Below are 25499 nucleotides of genomic sequence, written 5' to 3' on the forward strand. Positions count from 1 at the left end.
CTATCTAAACAAACGTCAGGTTTTGGTATCAGAATCAGACAGCCTGAGCTTCATACAGGGAGAAATCTATCGCAGAAGATGCAGAGATACACACTTCTCATCCAACAGCAGCCACAATAGACCAGAATGCAATGCAGCATAATAATGTTGGGTTAGGGGGTATCACTCTCACTACTGTGACCACTCTCTCCACTTTACACATATAAGCAGCAGTTGGATGCAACAAGTTCAGGTTCATTCTCTGAGGGTTGTGGAAAGTAATTTGGGGAAATGGAGACATCACTATCTGAAGTAGAAGTAGATGAGGCAGATTATGGGGAAGTGGGCACAGCAAAAACATGTCAAGTACATCACTTCCACAGAAAATAACAACATGCAATGACCTCTTCCTCTCTGGTCTCTTTGGTTGAACGCATCACAGAGCTGCCAGCTTGCTAAACGTGAGTGCGCTGTGTGCAGTTTACTCACATCATGTTTCATGACTTCTGGGGTTTGAAGTCTTGCTGCTAATTAGCAATTACCTGTGGAGTGCCTCAGGGCCTGTCCACACGTACACAGGGATTTTTGAAAACGGAGCTTTTACTCTGCGTTCTGACTTCGTGTCCACACACAAACACCGTTTAAGGTCACTGCAAACAGGGGTGTCCCAGTGGCTCAGGTACCATTAAGGCTTAAGTCCTTTGTGTGGCCGACCCGGATTCGAATCTGATCCGTGGACGGTGGTCCTTTGCCGAATGTCATCCCCTCTCTCTCTCCCCACATTTCCTGTCTGCCCACTGGCCTATCTAATAAAGGCAAAACTGCCCCAAAAAATAATCTTAAAAAAAAAGGTCACTGCAAACATAGTTTTTGGAAAACTCCTCCCAAAGTGGAGATTTTTAATAATAGGCTATACCGGTGTATAATATCTCCGTCGTCTATTGTTGAACAGGATAACTCCACTTTGACGTCACAAAAATCTAGGGACCCCAGACATTCAAATTTTGGCACATCGGTAATATCAGTCACATCATCAATGATGTCACATATGCTGACCTTTTTCCTCATAATTCTGACATTAATCTCAGAATTATGACTTTAATCTGAGCTTTCTGACTCAAAATTCAACATTAAACTCAGGATTCTGACTTTTGTCTCCGAATTTTGACTCGCCCCCCAACCCCCCCCCCCCCCCCCCTCCCTCCCAGAACTTTGCCATTAAACTGTTTCAGACTTCTGACTTCCAATTCCAGGTTGGCGGAAAAAAGCAAGAATGGTGTGGGAGGGTATCGTCAGTACATGTGCTGTGCATCAGATGCTGAGCTGATGTCTGTTCCTGTTAGTTTAAAATAGATCGAAAACTTAAACCAAACAAAACAACTTCAAAAGGAATACAAAATAAATCTACCAACAATCAGCTGCAACGAGACTCGCACTGCTGAGAGGCACTCGGCACAGTTCAGAGAGCACATTGGACTTGAAACAAACAGATGAACGACACTACGACGACAAAAGGAGGCACGTTGAAAATGCTAAAGACAATTTATTAGTAGACACTCGTCAGCCAGAAAAAACAACCACCTGAAGAATGTCTTCCTGAAATACACCATTTGATTGGCAGTGTAAAATAAGGCAAAGGGCTTTCGATTGGATCTTATACATATTTTGCACCAACAATAAAACAGTTATACATTCACTTGTTACCGTCAATATTTTTTTTGATATATCTGTCCACACACCCACGTACCAAGAAAAACTTGATTAGCAGGGAAGGGGGGGGGGGGGGGGGGGGGGGCGGGACTGACGTAGCATTTTGCAGGAGCAACACTCATAATTATGCGATAGCTTTTTTGGTCAGAGATTGGTTATATACCTACATAGAAATCTGACCACAACCTGAACGAGGAATAGAGTTTGGAATTGCAAAAGCCAAAACACACTATACTGACATAATTTCACAATTGCCATCACTGTGAAACCGTTAAATATCGTCAAAATCATCAAACACCTTAATTTTTGGACAAAATAGAATAAAATAGAGTGTACAGTATAGATTTTAAAACAAGGTTAATTTCCCTTTTAGTCACAGACAAATACATCTCTTTATAAAATCTCTTTTGCAGCTCTTTTCCAGTAGAGCTGAATACTGAGTGCTATTTATTATTCATTCAAGACCAGGAGTGGCTTTCTCAATAGCCTCATAATGAAATGAAATCAAAATAGATTTGATCCAATTAAACGGTGTGCTGACTTGTCCTCTTGGTGTCTTTGTTGTTGCTTTGTTTGCACAAATGAGTGGAAGGGTATCCAGCAGGTGGCGCTGTGCAGTGAGTAAAGCTCACTCCCCCAGACGCTCTTTGCGACAGATGCTAGAGCCCATGGGTTTTAGCCTACTTGCTAGAGCGTCCTCCCATGCCTGAGGTTCTGAGTTCAATTCCCAGCTGCGGGGAGTACACAACGCGGGTTACAATAGTCATTTATATTTCTTCTTTGTGATTTTTTATCATCATATTTTATTAAAAAAAAACAAAAAAACATCTTATCACTGTGCACATGAAATAAAGTAAGATGAACTTAGGCTCAACTTACATCTGGGGAACCCACGCCACATTCAGTCAATTTAGGATTTAAGTGATAGATCTGATACAATATTCTGTTGGGTTGTAGCGCCCCCACCTCATAAAGTGTTCTAGCAGATCCCCAACTTTATGAAATGTTTGGGTTTGACTGCTCAAGACCTCAGAGAGTAACTCGTTTCCAACAGATTTCAGATCATCTACTTTAGTGCCAGCTGGGTGGCGTTTGCTAGATAGGAATATACACCGAGTGCCACAAAATGTCACAATGAAGCATTTGAAAATCAAGTTAGCATACTTTGGGAAGGGGGGCGGAACTTATGTGACACGATCTGAATTGTCTTGAACTCCACCCATCTGGCACCCAAGTAGGTTAAAACAAACTCTGAGGATTAGTTGCAGGCAGCTGCTGTTTGGCCCAACATGTTTGACCCAGTTTATGTTTGATCTAAATGTGATCCCATAGCAAAGTTTGAGTCATCTAATGGGAAAACAAGACTGCTCTGCTGAACCTGTACAATACTGTGCAGTGTGCCCTGTACAGGATGCCTGCAGTGTCTTTTAGCTGTGTGTGTGTGTGTGTGTGTGTGTGTGTGTGTGTGTGTGTGTGTGTGTGTGTGTGTGTGTGTGTGCGTGCGTGTGTGTGTGCTCGCGCGTGTGCGTGCGTGTCTGCAGCCTGGTCGGCATTGTACGTTTCTGCAATCCACGGATACGTAGAATATCACATTTCTGAAGCAAAAACACGTTGCATATCACATTTCTAGATGCGTATATGATCTCAACGTAATACACGTCATAGAGTCTGGTATTGAAATGGCACGGTGGCCATCTAAGGGTATTGCGGTCGGGGTTCGATGGAGGGTGGAAACACTTGCCTTTCACACCGGAGGGCCGTGTGTTCGATCCCCAGGGTTTCCAAAGGTTACATTTCAACCGTAAGTCACATTGAATGTTTTTGTTATTTAAGCCTAAAACCCAAACCACCAAGTTGTTCCACTTGCATAAATATAACCAAAATGGTTCAAGTTGTTTTGTTTGCTTTTTAACGTTGGTTTTAACGAGGTTTTAGAATATTAACCGCAGTCCTGTTTCAAATGTACGTTGAGATTGTAGGTTTGCAGAAACGTAAAAGACAAAACCTTTTGTTTCACACTTATGTTGATATTCTACCTATCCAGAAATAGTATTTACACAAATCAATTAGGTTGGTGTGTGTGTGTGTGTGTGTGTGTGTGTGTGTGTGTGTGTGTGTGTGTGTGTGTGTGTGTGTGTGTGTGTGTTCCCAACAGATGTGAGGCGTTGCTATGGGTTACGGGCATCATTAGTCAGCGTGGCTAACTACAGGCAGCTCATCTGTACAGGGTGAATGATCCTACAGAGAGACCAAGCAGGTCCAGCAACAAGTCATTAAAGAACCCATTCACAAAACGCTGTGTATCCAATTTAGATCAAGAAATCATCACCATCATCATTAACTACCTCTAAAATATAGAGCGTCAATTCATAAATTATCTTCTACTAAGGTCTTGTGTTATCTTCAACACTTTAAAAAGTGCCACAATTAGATCGAATGTTTGTGCTGTCAATCGTTTTCTTGCGAGTGGGGGTGTTTTCAACAGGTGGATTATCATATCACGTTTTTGCAAAGAAACTCTTCGGCTGCACGACACTCGATACACTCTTAATGGTCTTACTCAAAGAACAATCAAATGACATCAAGAATGAAACCAAAACTTCACAAAGAAGCACTAAATATAGCCATTATAGAAATACATAGAAAAATATATAGTCATCTGGATGCCCGTCATACAGTGTCACACGTTAGTGTCAGAAAAAAGCCTCTTGGGACAGTGTAGAATGGATATGATGAACATAATGAGAGAGTTTGTTAAAAGAGATGGCTGTTAAGAGATAGGTGTCTAGTCTAATAGATACGCACTGAGAGGTGGAGCTAACTGGGAAATACACACTAGCGGGGGAGAAACTCACTCACTAGAAAGCAGGTCTCTGCTCAGTCGTTCCTGTGACAAAATCGTGTGTTTTTAGATCAGTATTGAAGCGAAAAAGAAAGAATTAGTAAATTTGCAATGCTAACAGGCGTGACAGAGAAACTGGCAGCAAAGTGATCTGCACCCTGCAAGTTACCTGCATGGCCTGCGTGTATCTACAGTGACCCCAGTGACCTACAGTGACCCCAGTGACAGTATGTAAGAGACCTCAATGTTAGACTCGAGCTCCGACTTGACCGACATGATATTTGGAGGTACAAAAATGCTACTATAAGTGCAATACAGATTCCATCCCGGTGGGCAGCACTCGACACATTATAAAGATTTATAGTTTTTCCATTATATTACGGTTTCTAAATATCTGTATTAGTATGCATTGATACATAGAGGTATACTGATGCCAGACAAAGGTAAAATAGTAGTCGCAAATATGTCAAATTGAAAAATTCCAACGCAATTACACCACAATGCTATACATACATGGGGGGGGATTATGACTTTACGTTCATCATTCGATATCTGTAACCAATGATTTGGTCAACCCAGGACTAAAGTTTCTGAATATACCTTCAAAAAAGATCACAATTTTATTTCATTTTGTGGTATCAATCCTTTTGTAAGAGTAGCTTTCACAAACTCTTTATTCTTGGTGTCTGTTGTGACCTGCTTGGACAATTTAGATAGTGTTTGAATGTGTAGCTGTCACTGACTTAACTTTCTGGCACCCGTCCCAACCATCTGGGGCCCAAGTAGGTTATTACATTTACAAATACCATGATTCAACCCATAATCAGGCATTATTTAAAGCCTATTTAGAAGCATAACATTTATGATTTCAAAGTTCTACCACACCATGTGTTCAAACTAGTAGTAGTGAACAAATAACTTGCATTTCTTGACAGTAGTACAGTATACATTTAGTATGAAACTACATGAACCTTTTCATCTGATCGTTTTGTCTAAAAAGTGGACATACTCTACAGTTTCAATTGAAAGGGGGCATTTGTTTATAACTGGCAGCTCTTCCTAAAACCAGAGCAAGTTGACTTAAAGATTTAAGATAATCTCCTGAAGATGAATAACAAGTCTCTCTGTTAAGATGCCAAAATTCACAATTGCGACCTGATAAACTCATCAAGTATGATATGACCTGTTTTCCCAAGGAATATCTTTTGGTGATCTGGTTTATGTTCATCTGTTGGTTAGGATACTATCGTGATAAAGATGTCGTGGAATGTTGCTGTCATTGGAGAATAGTCCTCATGGTAGTAGTCAGTCAATATAAATCTTTAAAAGGCTTGGAGTAGTTAAACATCAGATAGTCCATGTAGTAAAAGTCATAGATTCGCTGCCTCTCCCACATGCTGACCTCTGCAAAGTATTTTTGTGTGATCTGCATAGAGGTCCTCTCAGCACCAGGGTTCCTATCTTTGAAATTGGGCAGTGTGAGGTTGCGCGGCGCCCCAGTCCGTCGCAGCAGGAAGTTGGACTCCTCCTCCATGTTCTCAAACTTGCCGATGAAGTCGTAGTCCAACAGACACGGGTTGCACAGCTGGTTCGCCGGCTCCCAGTGGATGTCCATCCCCACCGGCCGATGGACGTCCAGCAGGTACTGGACAAACTCCTGGAACGTGACCCCGTTGCCCGTGCTCAGGGCCACCTTGGAGGCGTTCACCCTGTACTTGGAGATGATGGGTTTCCCGAACAGCGAGTGGTAGTAGTTGTTGGGATTCTCAAACTTGTCCCTGTAGGCCGACACCAGCCTCTCCAGAGGCTCGCGGACGAAGACGACCTTGGTGTAGGTCTCCAGGCGATGCATGATGCCCTCGCGGTCGAAGCTGTCCAGCCTCTTGAGGTGGTTGCCGTAGTGGACCGTGTCGTGCTTGATGCTCTGGGCGTTGGCGGCCTGGCCCGCCAGCACCATCAGAGTCCTCTTCCAGTTGGAGCAGCCCGCCTTGGGCACCTGGCAATACAGCAGTTTGTACTTGTCCTCCACGTAGATGTGGGCCACGTGGTGACGCGTGATGGTCCTGGAGATGCTGCTCTTGTACTTGGCGCACATCTCCTTCATCAGTCGCCGACGTGCCTCCAGGACATGGGAGAGCCTCTTCCAGCTCTCCGCGGGGAGAGAGCCCGAGGCAGAGGAGGAGAGTGAGGAAGGGGAGGAGGCGTTGTTGGAGGAGTGCTGGATCATCGCACTGGTTTTCAACAGCTTCCGGTGTCTTTTGGTGACACGGAGGGAGCCTATGTCCTGCTCCAGAGAGCCGGGAGTGGCTGAGCGGCTGCTCCTCTCAAAGTCTGGGAACTGCATGGGGGGGATGGGGCTGGACAAGACACCCGCTGCCAGTCGCTGGTGCTGATATGAGTCAGACCTGACGCCCTCTCTGTCCTGAGTACAAAGAGTCTGTAGAAAAAACACAAGACACAGAAAGCTTACAGACAGAAGCAGACAGACAGACAGACAAACAGACAGACAGACAGACAGACAGACAGACAGACAGACACCAACTTACACATAGATACTTTACTAATCCATGGGGAGAAATTGGGGACAAAAAAAAACACACCTTATGTTGAGACTTAACAGAGAAAAAGATCATTTTCATATTATGATCATTATGATAATAGAGATATTTTGCAGAAATCTCATTTCCGCTCTTTACTCAGTGAAGTGGTCAATCTGAGCTTTTATTCTCACACACAAAACAACTATTCCCTCACTATAATGTTCCCCCAAATGTTGCCGTCAATACCCAAATGGGCCACTTGGTGATGCTGTTTCCCTACACCTTAAACAACAACCGTCTAACTTTGTCTAACTCAAATGACACACGCATTGCACTGCCCAATGACATCCGTGACCTATCAATAAACCCAGCTGTAATATCATATAAATGTCTTATAAACACTTAATGGGAAATCTAAATTAGAATCATCTACTGCCTGATTGCCATCAGATGACGCCCGAGGCCATCGCGCATTCTGACATTTTATTTCAATTAAATGCTGTAATGGCATCATAAAGCCAATGGACTGGATGCATAATGTTAATTTTACAACAGACAAGGTGATGAGACCGCCATGAATCTTGGTTCATCCGCCCTCCTGACTTAAATGGCCATATTCCTTCATCCGCACGGACATCTGGGAGTCGTTTCGCTCCCAGTCTGTTTAATGTGCGGGAGGCAAAGCGCAGGGCAGCAGCCTCCACACAGCAGACGTCACGTACTTCTGCGTTTGCACTAATTCAAGTCTCTCATCTGCACTGACAATCAGAGCGGAGTCGGACCGGAGCAATCTGAGGTCGGCCCCGAGAACAAAGTGGAGCGGAGCGTGTCTGACATAGCAACCGAGTTTATTGTCGTCTCTCGGGAGTGGAGTCGCGCCGCGGCTCTCTCTGCTAACTAGCTGAAGCTTGTAGCCGATAGTCTAGCTGCACAAACCCTCCCGGCTCTAATCCTCCGAACTTTACTGCCGAGCCCCTGCCCTCGTAAGGACACGTGGAGACTCAGGGCATGTTCGCAACACGTGTGTTTTGGAGAGGTTTATTCCAACACTGGAGGATTCACTCCGCACGGTTCGCTTCGTTTGAGCCGCGCGGGTATTCCAGTCAAACTGGGTAGCGCTCCCAATCAACTACACCAAGATGCCTGGAAATGTGGGTCTGGGTCCAGTGAACTGTTAAGAGCCGACGTTAGGTCTGATCCAACTTACAGGAAACGAGCACAAGACATTGACGTTGATAGCCAGCAGTTACTCATGCATGAAAAGCCTAGAGCAACGGTTCTCAAATGGGGGTCCGCGAAAAGTTTTCAGGAAAATAAAAATGAACACCTTTTTTTTTTTTTTTTACAGTGCACCTGAACGCAACATGCAAGATACCCGCTGAATAAGTGTCCAAATGTTCATGTCATTCTGGCCAATACTGCACTTCTCTTATAGCATTTCAGTCTGGAATATGGAATATCTTTCAATAATCTTTATGACTAAAAGGCTACATTGAAGTAGAAATTTAAATAATTAACTCTTAACATTGGTTTTGGATTTATTTAGCTTCAAGAGTGCATTTTTGTTTGTGTGACCCTCAACACAGGCTTTGAGAATCCTGGGCCACTTACTGATACTTGTGCTTAAATTAACCCACTCATATTCTGGTTTATTTCAAGAAAAACATTTCGGCTAGTGGAAATTCTAATTGGCTGGTAACTTTAAAATCTAGCAGCCATATTGGCAGGTGGTCAAAAAAGTTCATTTCAAGCCCTGAGAGCAGGTGGTGACATAGGAGTGAGTGAGAAAAGGATCAAATATTGGTGGTTAAGACTGAATAATGACATCACAACTGTTAATTTAAAATTAGTTATTCCTCTAAACTTGGCTTCAAATGCCCCAAATCTTTCGCGCCGGCGCCGTTCGGCCCTCAGCAAAACCTGGTAGCGAGGACATTTTTTGTGGCCCTCTCTAATAATCAAAGTTGCCCATCCATAGGTTACGGCATGACAATATTTGTTCGGCCCCCGGCGGCAACAATCTGGGTTTCTCATGTGGCCCCCCGTGAAAAACAGTTTCCCACCCCTGACCTAACCCAACCAAATGCCAACATGTAGTAGTAAACTTCCACTCTGGTTCAGACCAACGACGTGTGCGATGGCATCCTTAGCGCTAGGCCAGGTTTGACTGGGGGCCGTTACCTCTGTGTGTCTGCCTGGCTGAATGCGCGGCGGGGGGTCGCCCTCTCGACAGAGATGCTATCAGACACGCTGAGCGCTACAAGGCTGACAATCACTTTGCAACAGATAAGAGGCGGCAGCAGACTGCGGCGTATCTCGCGTGTTTGGGTGGAGAGAAGTGGAGTCAACACTTACCTCTCTGGACTGCCGTGGAGTGCCTCCCCGCTTCACACCTGGGGGAAGAGAGAAAAGGAGAGAGAGAGACAGGGAAAATCAGCACTTACGTAAACAACATGTATTTTTGTCCTGGTGGAGGAGAGAGCGAGGAGGAACTCGGATGCATCAGTGGCCACCCGATAATTTAGCGCTTGCTATCACTTAGCACGTCTGCCCGTGAGCCGCGGCACCAGCGCTGCTCTGCCAGACCACAGGGGGGAGGCAGGGAGGTGGATCTGCGTAATGAGCTGCCACAAGCATGAAGAGTTGGTAAATGAGTTGCATGTCCCAGTAGTGAGCGCTGACGATGAGACACGGATAGAAAGAGAAAGAGATGCTTTTTCTGCTGGGATCAGGGTTGTCAGTCTTTTGTAACGACACATTTCAAGGACTTTTTAATTCAACAACAAATTATCAAAGCTGCAAGCAGCGATGATCAGGGCCCTCGCGCTAGAGCTGCAACGATTAATCGATTAATCAATTAAGTCGATCGACGGAAAAATAATTGACAACTATTTTGATAATCGATTAATCGTTTTGAGTAATTTTTGAAGAAAAAAAGTCTAAATTATCTGATTCGAGCTTCTTAAATGTGAATATTTTCTGGTTTCTTTACTCCTGTATGACAGTAAACTGATATTATCTTTGAGTTGTGGACAAAACAAGACATTTGAGGGCGGCATCTTGGACTTTGGGAAACACTGATCGTCATTGGCTACCATTTTCTGACATCTTATAGACCAAACAACTCATCGATCAATCGAGAAAATAATCACCAGATGAATCGATAATGAAAATAATCGTTAGTTGCAGCCCTACCTCGCACCTTCGTGCACGTTGGGATGGCAACACCGTTTCATGGAAACTCAAAAGCGTCACTATTGAGCATCAATGTCTTTAACACATTCAGTGCCAAGGACGTCTGTGCACGTCCTAAAAAAAAGTAACGTTCAGTGCCAAGGACGTCTGTGGACGTCCTAAAATCATAATTCATATTATTCCATAATTCTGTTGTTTAAGGTCGTACCCAGCCAGTGAGCATGAATCCCTTCAAGGGATCACACGGCGCCACCTTAAACATCGTCACAGGAGCTGCTCCACCCACCTCAGATCCTTTACTTTGTACAGGAGACAGCGGAGAAAGCCGTGGAAACCGATGCATGCTTTCTGCCAGAGCCGTATATATTGCTCCGTCTACAGCGAGAGTGGGCTCGGCTGCATCCGCGCTCACAACTGAGCTCTTATGCTTCTATCTATCTCCACACGATTTCCTAAAAAGCCAGCATCCGAAGCCGAACGGGCCAAGCCTTTTCGTTCAGTCGCGTTTGCCAGCGCATCATTTCCTTGATGCCCATCAAGGAAATGATGCGCGCAGCAAAGCTGGGATCTGTCCGGGGCAAAAACGGAGTCGAGAAAGCAAACTCTGTGCGTGTGGGAGGAGCCCGCAGCTCAGAGGTGGAGAGGGGGGGGGGGGGAGAGGGGTGTGTGGCTGCACAGAAACCACACCACACGCCACCACATCAGAAAACACCAGCCAGAGTCAGTGAATGTGCTCGAAATTAGAGTGCAAAAGGTATTCATAAAAGGGGCTATATCTTGGAAAGAAAAAAAAAACGACAGAAAACCCTTGAAAGTGCACTTTTTTGAGAGGCTGTAATTTCATAATGGAACTGTCTAGAAACAAAATTTCTTCTTTGGAAGAAGCAGGAGTGTTCAATCTTTCATTAAAGTCCAGCCCCGTTAATATAGCCATAATAGAAAAAATTCTATAGCTGTTTTCAACTGAATGGAAGTGAATCTGGCACAGGCTCCAGACAATTTTACTGAAGCGCTGTGGCACTGAATGTGTTAAGACTAAACAATGTAAACAATGTGGGTTGCTTAGTGACCAGCCGCACATTTGAGCTACAGTAAGAAAGCTTATGAGAGAGAGCACAACAGCCAATGACAGCGCTGTGTGCTTGTAGCCAATAGCAGAGAGTGATACTGGAGATGGGAGGAAAGTGTATCCAGCTTGGCTCAGCACTCCAGACGTATCATACAAATGGTCTCATAGGTGGATTTTCAGACGACGGAGCGCACGAGACTCAAAACTCAGAGATTCTGGTAGTGCTAAATCTAAACACTATTAAGGACCGCTTTATAAATCCAAGCACTTTCAAGCTATTGATTTATTTTTATTTTTATCCAAGCACTTTTTTCAAGCACTTTCCACACCTGTGGCAACCATGGAGGGTGAAAGCATGAGAAGATTAGTGGTGAGAAAGGAGGAAAAATAAACCGAGACAAAGACAAAGAGAGGAACAGAGGAAGAGAGATGCAGTTTGAGATATAGATGCAGTTTACAGACAGTGACAGAAAGTGAGAGAGAGAGAACGAGAGAGAGAGCTGCGGTTTGTTTTATTTCTGGAGGAGGACAGCGGAGCAATAGAGACAGATAGATTGGTTGTGTGGCTGCTGTGTGTATTGGCAGATGTGAGGCAGCAGCAGCAGCAGGAACAGACAGGCGATGTGTTTAGGGGGGTCTGTCTCCAGCTGGACATCTCCTTTCCTTTAGGTCCCCTCCATCGCCGCGCTAATATGCAATCAGGATGACAGCTCGGAGTGGGGCTGCACGGCCGCCGATACGGGGTGGTGGGGTGGTGGTGGTGGTGGTGGTGGTGGTGGTGAGGGGGTTAGCGCAGACACCTCTGCCTGAGTGGGCTGTCACTTCCAATCTGAGGATGGAATTGATAGGAACCTGAATGGGGGGGGAGGGGAGGGACAGATACAGGCCACAACCTTCCCTAAGTGATGGGATCTGCAGGGAACCCATCTCGCACTTAAACACGTCTCGACCGAGCGAGGGGGGGGGGGGGGGGACGTGCTGGTAGACAATGTTGTTTTAGATTAGCATGCGCTGGAGAGCTGCGTGTTGTGCCGGTGTCTGGCTGGCTCTGTGCGCTGATTCCTCACCTGTCCTGTTCCTTCTACTGGAGGAGGAGGCGCGGGAAGAGGAGAAGGAGGAGGGGGTTGGAGGAGGAGGAGGGTGTGTGACATTTTCTAATCTTGTTCGGGGCGCTGCTGCGCTAGTTGATCTCCTAACCCTAATGATGGCTCGCGTAGCCATGTGCCACCGCGTCTGATTGATGTTGGTTTACATTGGTGAATAGAAAACGCAAGAATATTTATCACGAGGCGCGCGCGGTGGCATCGGCAGGCAAACACAATCCGAGAGCGGCGCAACAATAATAGCCACGCTTTCTCTGCTAAATCTGCGGTTGTGAAGCGGGCGGAGCAGCGTGAGCGCCCCCCGTAGGCCCCCCCCCCCCGAGCATCTCGTCAAGATATGGATTCTGAAAAGCCCATCAGGGTGGTATTAATTGAAATCTCCAAAGGTCTAATTGGATCCTGCTAAAAGAGGTGGCTTTTGTTAGGAAGGTTGTCACAGATGTTGGTGACTGTGTAGCATCGTGTCACACCTTCAAGCAGAGGAATCACACCTTATCAGTACGCTGAACTAGACCTTTTCTGGACAAAATCTGTGATAGGGTCGCTCTCTCTTGTCTGCACCGTTATCTGTATTTGTATCCTTCGTTTTGGTTAGTTCACAGTAGAGAGAAACAGCAAAGATTTGGGACAGAGGGACGACATGCAAGATCTGAACTCAGGACATCACACTGACTGACTGCTACCAGTTCTGATACCCGTTCACTTGGAGCACACAGTCACTAATTGGCCATTTAGGCAGGCCTCGCTCACAGAGTTGGCATGCAGCCTCTCCCCTCTCTCTCTCTCTCTCTCGCCCCAGAGGACTTTCACAGTCCACTTCCCTGGCTAATGAATGGAGCTCTCCGTGGTGCTGAACCCGTGTGCACTCATTTGGACCACTAATTAGCCGTTTTTGTCCATTTAATTGGCCCTAATTACGCCAATTTCAAAAATCCAGCCCCGTCTGCTCGGGACCCCTGCGGTAACCCGTGCCAAATAGGAATGCTGTCAGGCCACCGGTGTCCAAGCAAATGGAAACAGAGACACATATATACGTAGTAGGTTTACTTTGAAGTGTAGATCTGTAGATGTAGCCAACTGAGCCACCAGGAGACCTTGTTATCCTGCCAAGCACCTTGTGACAAACGCGTCTTGTTAAAAGTGCTTTTGAAAAGAATCTGACTTGACTCGATTCGACTTAAATCTAGTACTGCATCTCAGGCCCTGCAGGGAGTCAAAATTACTTCTGCTGATGAGAAGTACATTTTCCGCCCCGAGAGACTATAACTGAAACAAGTAATATAACAATGTAAACCCAGTGTCATTTCGGGGAGATTTGTAAACATCATTTATCTCCGTAGCATCTATTTGGTTGAGGCTAATATTTGTAGTTTGATTGCAATTTCACACTCAGTCAATTCCACTCAGTATAACTATGCTATTGATTTTTTTCTCTGCTGCGCGCGGTGAAACAGTGATAAATTGTTGAGAGCGAAGGTTTCATCCTGCGAGATACAGCAGATTCATCTTGGTAATTCTTCCACATACAGATGTTGCTGCCAAGTTTTTACTGCATGCTTGCTGAAATAAGAAACGTTTGCCCCATCCTCTAGAGGAGCTGTTTAATCAAAGTGCACTTTTTCTCTCTTTTTAGCAATGGGAAGTTACAATGTTACATGTTACAATGTTACAATGTTACAATGTAACTCGTTTTGCTTTAGGATATACCGATTTACTGATTTGACTGTATAACATTTAAGAAAGGATTCTCTGCAGCACTAACACAGTATTCATAGTATTCCCATGATGTCACAACAAGCATTGTCCTACCAATATGGCGCTACACTACACACAGCTCATTGGCTGTTTGTGTCACTTGATTGAAATCACCTGTTACTTGATTACAATCACCTGTTATTTTCCTACCAAAATGGCCGTGTGGTGATGTAACAGAATAGATGCATGTAGGGGGACTTCTCCGGGGACTGCCATGGCAATGGTAAGAAAACAGCAGTCTTTATTTTTTATCGATTTATTTTATTTTATCCCCAGACAGTAAATGTACAATTCTTCAAATTTCGCCTCAGTGTCTCCCTTGAGAAACTTCAAGGGGTTCAAACAAACTCATACAATCCACTGGTCACTGCATAATTTGGACCAAACGAGATCCTCTGTATGGGAACCTTGATTTCAAAGTGGAACTGACTCCTTCCTTGGCCTTATCGTCAGGTGCCCTCAATCCTAACCAGCACCACTCCTTTTGGAAACAAAGCGTGAAGAATATTCCCAGAAGAATATTCATGCAGAGAGGAGCCGACATAACCAGCCTGATACGACATGACTAGTACAAGGAAACCATGAAAGTGGAGACTACATCATTAGCAGAGCCATTATCAGCCTTCCCTCACAAAGACCCCTCGTACAACTCTCTCTCTAACACAGAGACATACATCAAACAGCCCTCTCTCCCTGCCATCGCCACCGAAGAGGAGCAAAGGACAAAACACAATGTGAACTAATGAGCTCGTTAAGTGAAGGATTGTGGTCCTCTGTGTTCTGGGAGGACTTGTTAAATGCCTGTTTTTAATCCAGAGGCAGAGCCAGGAGGGTGCTGCAGAGCTAGGAGGGTAGCTGCAGGAGAAGCCAGACGAGGCGCGCCCTCCTCCGGCCCCGGTCTTCAGTGTAGGCAGACATGTTGCCCCGCTGTATAGCCTTTTCATTAGTCACATTCAGCACATGACCACAGCCAGCTGCACTCCCCTGCACCCTCCCCCCCTCCCCCACACCTGCACTCCCCTGCACCCTCCCCCACACCTGCACCCTCCCCCGCCCACACCTGCACCCTCCACTTGACTCTGTGTGGGAGTACGGCGCTCTGGCATGCTGGTGTGCTTTATCAGAGGAGCAACGCTTCAGAACAGAGATAAGATCTGCTCCATTGATGTTTTAGCTTGTTGTGGTGAGGGGATAAAACGATGTTCCGGCATTGAGATCCTGCCAGTCTGGGCCGGTCCGGGCCAGTGAGAGCAGCTGCTGCTGGGGAGGCCCGAGGTGCAATCAGCCGGTTCCGGATTGAAGACGTGCTGCTGGCAGAGGCTCTTTAAAAACACAAGCCGAGTTTATTTGGACCATCTAAAGTCCAGCTGGGCCCAGTTGCACAAAAGCACCTTAGGTTAAGATTTCCCTTAATGTCAGAGTTAAGGTGTCCATAAAATAGAGTCGGCTCCACAAAGCACCCATAAATCTTCTCCATAAGGTTAATTATTTTAAATCTTCTCCATAAGGTTAATTATTTTAAGAAAAACATAAGCACAAGATGTAAGGGTGTTTTGTGCAGCCGATTCTATTTTATGGACACCTTAACTCTGACTCTAAGGGAAACCTTAACCTAAGGTGCTTTGTGCAACTGGGCCGAGGTGTTTTATAATCATTATAATTTGTGTGAGTCAGATGACTTGTAGGAGGAGGAGATGCTTTAAAACCTCGTCATGAGAATGTGTTGCGTCTTTACATACTGAACATAGCACAAAATCACTATATATACTTGCAGCGGGGCTGAGCAGTGACTCAACGACTACTTTTACCAGCCGCTGAGATTTTTCTGCTTTTCAAAAGTCACTTTCCAACCTGTCCTCTGTGTTTTGGACCAAAAATTCTCCATTCTTTGGAAATGCAAAACCCTCCCACTCTGCTCTCTCTGCTGACATGTGCAGCTGTTCAGTGGTGGTGGAGCACTGCTGCTGCTGGAGAAGCAGGCGAGCACTGAAGCAAGATGTTCCTCAACTGCAAAGGCTAAAAAGGCTCATAGATGAAATGACTTGTTCTCTAGCCAAAAAAAGCAAATGACAACTCAGTATTAGTATTCCAATATTTTGCATTGTGATGTATCACCTTCTGGATCTCTGCTCTCATTAGCTTAGCTTACTCTTCTCTACTGTTTGACAATGGTGTTTGTGTGAATAACAGGCTCAAAGAGGGATGGTATATTGACACTGCGGAGCACATCATCATTCAGAAACCACGCCCAAAACGGGGGGAAACAAACCCCCCCCCCCCCCCCCCCCCCCAATCCTGGCGTTCTCCTATGTCACGTGCATGGTCGCTTGGTGCACACAAAGATCGTATATACGGAAGATGAACACTCCAACTTACTTCTTGACAGCTAGATCCACATTTTTCTTCTCGCCAATTCTCCTTCCTTGTTTTGCTCGGAAACTTTAATTTTTTACATTTGTTGTCTGCGCAGCCCACCACACAACGGCTTTTAGCTATGTTTAATTCAAGGAAAATGATGCTGGTGTGTGGAAGTGAACGGAGAGCTTTCCCCCATGATGGGCGTGGCCTATGTCATGCAGTGTCTCTATGCGTTGGCGATGGAGTGGCGCTTGTGTAGGAGGAGCCAACTCCTGTTGATGTTGTTGTTGCAGTTCCTGCTGGTTGTCGATAGAGGTCGATAGAGCTCAACGCTTACTTGATGTCCCTTTAAAGCTCCTGGCTGGCACCCACTGGTGAGAAGGTACTAGGACTATTTATTGTACATTTTATTTTCAAGAGAGCTGATTGTAACATAAAGGGGCTGAGAAACGATACGAACCAAATGATGACATGGTGTGGAACGGATGAGGTGCTGCTGACATGATCCACATCATAGGGGTGTCAAAATTAATCGTATAATCGATGCATCGCGATGCGGACGTGTGAATCGAATCGGATCGAATCGTTGACAGATGAATCGTTGAATCGTTTATGTTTAAATTTCTGTTGACATTCAGATTTTAAAGCACTTTCCAAGTAAAATAGGGACTTGATATTTATCTGACTGCTTGTATTAATTGATGAAAAAGTAGCCATGTGCAGTAATAATATAGAAAATTGAGGATTTGATACTTGGAGCTGCGATACTTTGAGCTGTATCGAGATGCATCGTGATGCATCGCCTCCTGAGATCCCCTCCGAGAGAACCCATCATGACATTCCTCTGACCTCCACCAGGAGGCAACGCTCACTAATTTGACCTCAGAGGGGGGGGGGGGGGGCGGGGGGGGGGGCGAAGCATGTGAGGATATATGCAGTTATTAGTGAAAGCCATAAATTGCACGTGATGTTTCACCACGCTGCCTCGTGCGGTATGGGCCTCGCCTTCCACCTTTGACCCCCACGTGAAGGTCAAGGTTTGCAGAGCTCATAAATCGTTGCACACACGTTCTTATTAGTTGAAAATTCAATGGAAAAAGGACGACAATCCCTTCAATCGGCTCCACGTTAGATCAATGTGGCTCCTGTGCAACATAAATAACTCACGCTTTGGCTCATAATTCTCTGCGGTGGAGCACATGCATACAAAACCTACATCAATATTCAGTGGAATAAAAGCTGAGGCAGGCAGAAGGCTATTTATGATGTGAGGGGCGTGCTGCCGCATTAACACCTTTGTGTTATTTTCAAAGCACTTTCCTGCTCGCGAGACCAAGCAGCTGTTCAGCTCATCGTCGTCATCATCTTCATCATCATCATGACATCTCTCTCCTGCTTATTCTCTTATACCGGCGTTACCGCCAACATTCCAATAGAGACAGTCGGCAATGTGTGGGAACGCCCACAAAATGTTATACGGCTGGCGCGCGAGTGGGGTAAAACCGCCCACATATCTCAATAGGCTGACCATGGGGCTGACTCACTAGAGAGGACGGCGCTGCGGCTCTAAACTACATGTTTGGGGGTTCTAGAGCAGAACACAAGACGTCTGCTCAGATGTGCGTTTACTGCGGTGGTTGAGTCCCTGATCGTGTCTGCCTGGGCCGGGCTATCAGCTAAATTCTAACTTTGCTGAATGGATAGAACGGGGGATTTACCCCACCCTGACCACGCCCCCAGCCAGGCTGAGCCAGCTAAGCCAGCGTCTATGACGAGACATCGCCTCAACCTATACGCCCTAGAGCCAACAGAGGGTCATTTAAAAAAATGACCCCCATGGCGGTTCTAGTGTCAAGGACGCTACATGATAATGTCTATTATCATAGATATTATATGGCTATAGATGGGTCACCGCAGGCTCCGCCAATTCTAACAAATGGTAGCAGCAAGTCTCCTAAATGGGCGTGGTCAACCATTGACTCAGACCTGCCGAAAGTCTCCTAAGTGGGCGTGTCCGTGGAAAACCATGGGCAAAACCCCACGTGACAAAATGACAGGAAGTGAGTTGAAGTTGGGCCGTCTTGCTTGAATCCCATCGTCTTTGGTATTATCCTTAGCCTAACGGTATAGAGCTCAACAGTCACGTGACATCTTGACGTCACCTACGAATATTTCCATTCATTTTTCTCATCACGTTTTTGAAAAATCCTTATCTAAAGAGTTTTAAGCCTGGAACCAAGCCAACTGTTCTCGGAGAGAATCGTGACCGTGAAACATTTGATTCAGAAGTAAGTACAAGATACAGTACAAGAGTGTGTACTAACATGTAGCCTACTGCTCTTACGAGTGAAGAATCTATTCATCCCATAATCCATCCTGGTATTTCTGGCCAATCAGATTAGCGGATGATTGAGCGACAGAGCATTTCAGCCAATGGGAGAGCACTCTGAGCGGCAGTGGGCAGGACAAGCGGTCTTGACCGGCGCTATTACAGGTATTAGCTCCATGGCTAACGCTATCGTAGACACATTTCTGTGCATTAATGTGAACGAATTGGCAAAATGATCTCAACCCGATACATAACATTGAAAGCCGTGTGACTGATTTTTTCCCAGTTTTAATTTTGTGTTTTTGCAACAAAGTAAAATGTTACGTGTGTTTACGTCACAGCGCGTCACAACGGAACTGCGGAAGTTTTGCTCGAGACGCGGAATGAGTTAATATGGCACTAGAGTGAGAGCTGTCGTTCTCACTCGTATAACCTGGGTTGTAGAACACCCCTAACGTTTGACGCTTTGCTTCTGTGCCACAGCTACTTTCCACTTCTCCAAACCAGGTATACACTATGGATAAGTACCTCATACAACCCCATGTATATATAGTGCTTTTGGAATGAGACCCTTTCTAGGGCCATGAAATTGTGAAAATGCATTTTAAGGAGAATGTGAAACTGTCACTGAGATATTACAAAAGTCCGCTTCTCATTTGCTGCAAATTGGGTTAGGCTTTGGCTTCCCTTCTCTGCGGAATCCTAGAAGTCTTATTCTCACGCTGGCAAGTGAAGGCACCGCGCACACAGCAGGAGGAGAAATAACGAACGACACACGGGATAGGAATGGGCTCAAAGGCCTTATAGAATGTGGCACTGATTGTCGTTAAGACAATTCAATTTGACAATGATAGGTCTATTCTCCCAGTGGATGCTTCTCGGGTGACTTCCAAGGTTAGGGGAAGCGAACACTTCCGAGGACAGATTTCCATGGAAACAGAGTCGGAGAGGAGGAGAGCTGTGTGTGTGTGTATGTGGGCGTGTGGTGGGAGGAGGTGGGTTTGTTTCAATACAATGTCGAGGAGGGATGGAGATGAGGAGGAGGGGTGTGGAAACAAATGCGACCTGTCAGTTGCGATCGGGAGGTTAAGTTGAATGATAGCGGGTTGAGATGGGCTGTAGGAGGTTTTAATTGGCCCGTATCTTATTTACACGCTGCAGATCTTTGGACCTCGGCGCAGAGCCGAGCGCACGATGCAGTATCCTCTCGAGCAGACACTCCCTTGTTGACTTTTTTTGAAATTTGGCTGGTTTAGAAGCCGGGAAGTTGTGAGATGGGGTTCACACAACCACATCTGCAGGCAGAGCAGATGGATGCGTATCCTGGAATCTGCAGGGGCATTGCTAGATAAAAAATAATAATTAATCATAATAATTAAAGAATAAAATAAACAGGGTATTCAACAGAACTGATGACGACACTAAACCATGAGAGACGCTCATAAGAAGTGCTATGCTCTGTATCTGTAGCCTGGGCCAACTATTGCAAGAAAGACTTACTACTGCAAGGTAGGGCTGCAACTAACGATTATTTTCATAATCGATTAATCTGTCGATTATTTTCTCGATTAATCGATTAGTTGTTTGGTCTATAAAATGTCAGAAAATTGCAGCAAATGACGATCAGTGTTTCCCAAAGCCCAAGATGACGCCCCCTCAAATGTCTTGTTTTGTCCACAAACCAAAGATAATATCAGTTTACTGTCATACAGGAGTAAAGAAACCAGAAAATATTCACATTTAAGAAGATGGAATCAGAGAATTTTGACCTTTTCTCTTAAAATTGTACTCAAAACGATTAATCGATTATCAAAATAGTTGTCCATTAATTTTCTGTCGATCGACAGATGATGGATGAGTGTATGAACAAAGTGCCCTGTGGACTACAAAGATATAGATCCGAATAAAGATTTGGAAAATGGCACAATTCACAAGGGGCCATTACCTAAAACATAAACATAACATTTTGACATGAAAAAGAGTCAGACTTTCTACAAGGCTTTTTCCACTGTTTTGTCTGGAGGGATTAAACAGGTTGTTTCTTTCTATCACCCCCCCCCCCCCCCCACCCACCCCCAGTTTTTTATTCCTTCAAGATAAAAGGCAATGCCAAATCCGTTGATCGTGGCCTGGTGGTGGAGCTCCCGGTGGTCCGTTGGGGGCGCTGTGATTGCTCAGATGCTCTGCACTGTATACGTCTTCGTTAAGCCTCCGCTGCTCCCCTGTTCACCCCGATTTGCTGTGAGATCGGGAGCTGGAATTGGCCCTGTCACTTTGTTTACCCTGGCGTCTCATTTGAGTCAGCGTCACGTTCTCTCACACACACAGACACGCCTTGTTTCTCTGTCACCACACCACTGATTACAGCAGGGCCTGATGAGCCTCGACATGTGAGTAAAGCAGAGGAGCACGTGGCTGAATGCTAAGTGAATTGTAAAGGGAGAAGCCCTCCCTCACACCCCTCAGTGGAGCAGCAGCTTCCATGCCCGCCCGTTGACTGGAGTTCAGCTCAGTGATCCCCCCCACGGGCATGCAGAGAGTCAGGGGTTACCACAGGGGTTACCACAGCGTCAGCGGAGGTCCAAAATGCATGACTCATTAGCAAGTTACTTTCAAAATGTAATATACTACATATTACTAGTTACTTTAATTTCAAAGTAATAAGTTACTTTACAATATTACTTTCTGTGTAGAGTAACTCGTTACTTATTACAATACTTTTGCATTACTTTCACCAAAACAACAGCAGCAGCAGAATGACATCGCTGCCCCGGAACCATCCCGAAAAATAATTTCAACCGCCTTGAAGTCAGTGTAAACAATCCAAAATTCTAAATGTTACCCTTTTCATTTGTTATTGTTTGTCGTCTATAGTGGTTATTTGCATAAAAACACACAGTTTGATTAGGAAATGATTGTATCTTTTTTAAATATGTACTTTGATTTAATAAAATGTAACTCAATTTGTAACTTGAGTTACTTGGCAAAGTAACTGGTATAATATTACTGAAATCCTATAAGTAATAAGTTATATTACTGAGTTACTGCTAAAAGTAATATATTACATGTAATATGTTACTTTTGTAATGAGTTACCCCCAACACTGCTCATTAGCCAATGAACAGCCAGGAAGGAGGCTCGTGCTACTTTTGAACGCTAAAATAAAGCTGATAATGTACAATTTGATTAAAAAAAAAACTTTCAAAGTACAACACAAACTGTCCATTTTGCTGCAACTCGACAGTGCTGCTTAATCCAGGACCTTACTTCCTGGAACTCTTGAGAGTAAAAAACTGGTCCATTGGAGTGAATGGACCCTGTGTATGTCCCTGTTTGTCTTTGTTTGAACATAGCATGCTTATGGTTTTATCAATAATGTGGTCTGAATGTTGGCATGCTTTAACTGTCTGTGCTGGTCTGTCTGCCTGTATAGTCTGTTTTAACTTGCATGGTGCCAATTGCTTTGGCCTGCTACATGTTATTTTTACTTACATTTTTATTTGCTTGTGTGTATTATTGTTGGTGTTTGTTTTTAATGCTTGCTTGCTTGCTTGCTTTTAATGGCTATCTTAAGTTCTGGCCAAGGGACATCAGTTGAAAATTAGCCGTTTGGCTAACACTGGCATGTTTACAGTCATGTTAATTAATGTGCACTGTCCCTCAAATAAATCAATAAATACAAAAAATACAAATGGAGTTGTCACGACTCTTCTATATACACGGCTCTGGTCTGGCCTCCAGCCCGCCCCCAGCGATTTCCAGAAATGACAAAGTGCACGGGCCAATCAGGGACCTGCCTCGTCGTAGTTGACAACGTAACCGGCCAATCAGAGAGGCGGCTGGCAAAACGGTCTGGTGGCTCCCGAAGCAACGAGCGGTAACGTTGACGTTAGCAGAGTAAACAGCCGTAAGTGCAGAAATAGACTCAATAACAACAATGAAAGAAGAACAAGAGTATGTAACAGCAGCGGAATTGATCGGCGGAAAAGACGTTTTTGCCGTTCTTCCGAGTGGATTTGGATTGGAATTGCCGATATTGATGGGCTGTCGGAGTTCGCGTTATCAGGATGGTTCTTCTTACCAGGCACATTTTAAATCACAATTGAGGGTCAACGTATTACAATTTGTCACTTACTGATAGCAAAGCAAAACTTGGAAGTTTTCATAACCTTGCTCTACATTATATATTCCACTCCTGGCTCCATCCAAATCGTGCGGCAAAACTAAATGAGGATCCATATTATCGGGGGAGCAGGCTGTCCCGTGTCTTTCAGCAAAGCCAGAGCCATGCAGTTCAAATTGACATCTCCTATGTAAAAAATGCCTTCTGCTCTTGGCAGATTGTCAAAACATGTCTGTCCCCACGCGGCTACGAGGTGCAGCGTCTCTCCTCTCTGAGATTCCTCTCTGCTAAGCTGTGCATGAGGTGTGACTGCACTGCACACAGACTGCAGACGTGTAGATCATCATGTTTTACATCTGCTCTACGAGCGGGAAATGAGGGGGAGAAAAAAATCGCCCGTATGAATAGTAACACACATCGAGCTAATAAAAAAGGACATTATATGACCTCCGGTAAAACCCGATCCTGTTCAAATAGTGCTTTGTAGGTGGAATGGATTGTTGCGGTTGTGATATCCTAGCCTGAGATTGCATTGCTCTTTGACACTGAAGTGCGAACGGGCCCGGGCTCAGATTGATTATCTGTCATCAGCAAACAGCTTTTACAGAGTTGCGTGGAGGAGAGGAGAGGAGAACACACGTCCAGCTGTGGACTGATCTCCTCCAACAACACAGCCCGTTCTCTTTGTCTGCGGACACTAAAGCGATGCCTGCTAGCTTCACCTCTGGTGCCCCACAAACAAGACCATGCTAGGAGCTTCATTAGCCTCAAGCACTTCCTGGTTTTCTTCATACTCGCCCTCTGGGCTCTCACACTTGTTTCTCCTCCAGCTTCCCTGCTGCTCTTAAGCGCCTTATCTCTCCTCTTCTCTGCACTCCTCTCTGCTGCTCTACACCCTCCCTCCTCATGAGGGCGTCACCTCTGGCCTGCAGTGTCCTACCTCTCATCTCCTCTCGCTCCCCCCTCTGTGGCCCCCCTGCACCGCCCAGCTCCTCCCCCCTGCACCTCCCAGCTCCTCCCCTCTGTGCCACCCAGCACCGCCCCCTTCCTCAACTCCGTGCCCCCCTGCACCGCCCCCCTCCTCCACCGACGATAACCCACAGAAACAATAATAAAAACAGCAGATAGAATAATAAACACAACAGTCGCTGCAGACTTCTTGCCTTCAGCTCTGTTCGGTGTTGTTGATGCTGATGGAAGTAATAATAATAATAGCGGTAAAAGTTTGCTGCTTAGAGACTTTTTTTTTTTTACAGAAGCTCGACTTTCCACGGCAGAGCGCTTTGACAGGAAGTGAAGTGCGATGATCTGAGCGGAGCAGGAAGTGGAAGTGTGATCATCCGAGCGGAGCGGCGCTTACTCAACCCCTCTAGAAGCTCTGTGCTAATGAGAGCAACATGTGTGTGTAACTGTGTGTGTGTGTGTGTGTGTGTGTGTGTGTGTGTGTGTGTGTGTGTGTGTGACTGTGTGTGTGTGTGTGTGTGTGTGTGTGTGTGTGTGTGTGTGTGTGTGTGTGTGTGTGTGTGTGTGTAACTGTGTGTGTGACTGTGTGTGACTGTGTGTGTGTGTGTGTGTGTGTGTGTGTGTGTGTGTGTGTGTGTGTGTGTGTGTGTGTGTGTGTGTGTGTGTGCGTGTGTGCTTGCTGCACAGTGCTGTTGCTCTGACTGACACCCCCCCCCCCCCTCCTCTGCCTGGAATAGCTCTGATCCACGTCAGGTGGCTGTTGCCCCTGAGGGCCGGGGGAGCCGAGGTGTCATTGAAGGAACACAGCTCCTTGTTTCTGTGGAGGCTTTACACATGCTGCTGCCTGCCAGGCGGATTCTGAGGAGAAAGAAGCGAAAATAACTCAACCCTCACCTGAACAAAAAGAGGAAGCTAATATGACAAATAAAATATAGCCTGAACCTGAACTTTTTTTTTTTACTTTTTAAATCCATGAAAGGGTTTTGACTGAGCAAGCCAGCAAGCATGGCTTCTTCCCCCCTATAATAGACCCTTTTCACAGCTGCCATTCTGTGTCTAAAAGGCAGGAGAAACACAGGTGCAACCAACTCCCTAATTAGGTTCCCCAGCGTGCAAGTTGGAAACCCTAATTAATGTTTTGGTACACACCTGTGTTTATCCTGCCTTTGAGACACAAAATGGCCACCGTGAAAAGGGTCTATCACTGCCCAGATTTGCCCAACTGCTTCAGGGATCCAAACAAGCAACATTGCATTCACATCCCTATCTATTTCTCTAACCCCCCTCAGCCTATTGCTGCCTCCTGTCTCTAAAAGCCTACACCCCAGAGCCGTGTTCTAGAAGAGTCGCGACATCTCCATTCACTCCAATGGACCAGTTTTTTACTCTCAAGAGTTCCAGGAAGTAAGGTCCTGGATTAAGCAGCGCTGTTTGTGTTGTACTTTGAATTTTTTTTTTAATCAAATTGTACATTATCAGCTTTATTTTAGCATTCAAAAGTAGCGCGAGACCCATTCCTGGCCGTTCACTACT

The 25499-nt window shown here is 45.4% G+C and overlaps 1 protein-coding gene across 1 annotated transcript in view; it reads right to left on the minus strand.

The window, feature by feature from the left end:
* Positions 1-5840: 5840 nt before the first annotated feature.
* chst8 (carbohydrate (N-acetylgalactosamine 4-0) sulfotransferase 8) overlaps positions 5841-25499 on the minus strand; it is a gene marked incomplete at both ends in the record, with an annotated part of 167897 nt that continues 148238 nt past the window's right edge. Inside the window, 2 exons of the mRNA XM_083662476.1 lie at positions 5841-6968; positions 9427-9464. Coding sequence (XP_083518602.1) covers positions 5841-6968; positions 9427-9464 — 1166 coding nt within the window. The remainder of the gene's footprint in view (positions 6969-9426; positions 9465-25499) is intronic.

This window comes from Poromitra crassiceps (genome assembly GCF_964638095.1).
Source record: "Poromitra crassiceps genome assembly, chromosome: 28".
NCBI lineage: Eukaryota > Metazoa > Chordata > Actinopteri > Beryciformes > Melamphaidae > Poromitra > Poromitra crassiceps.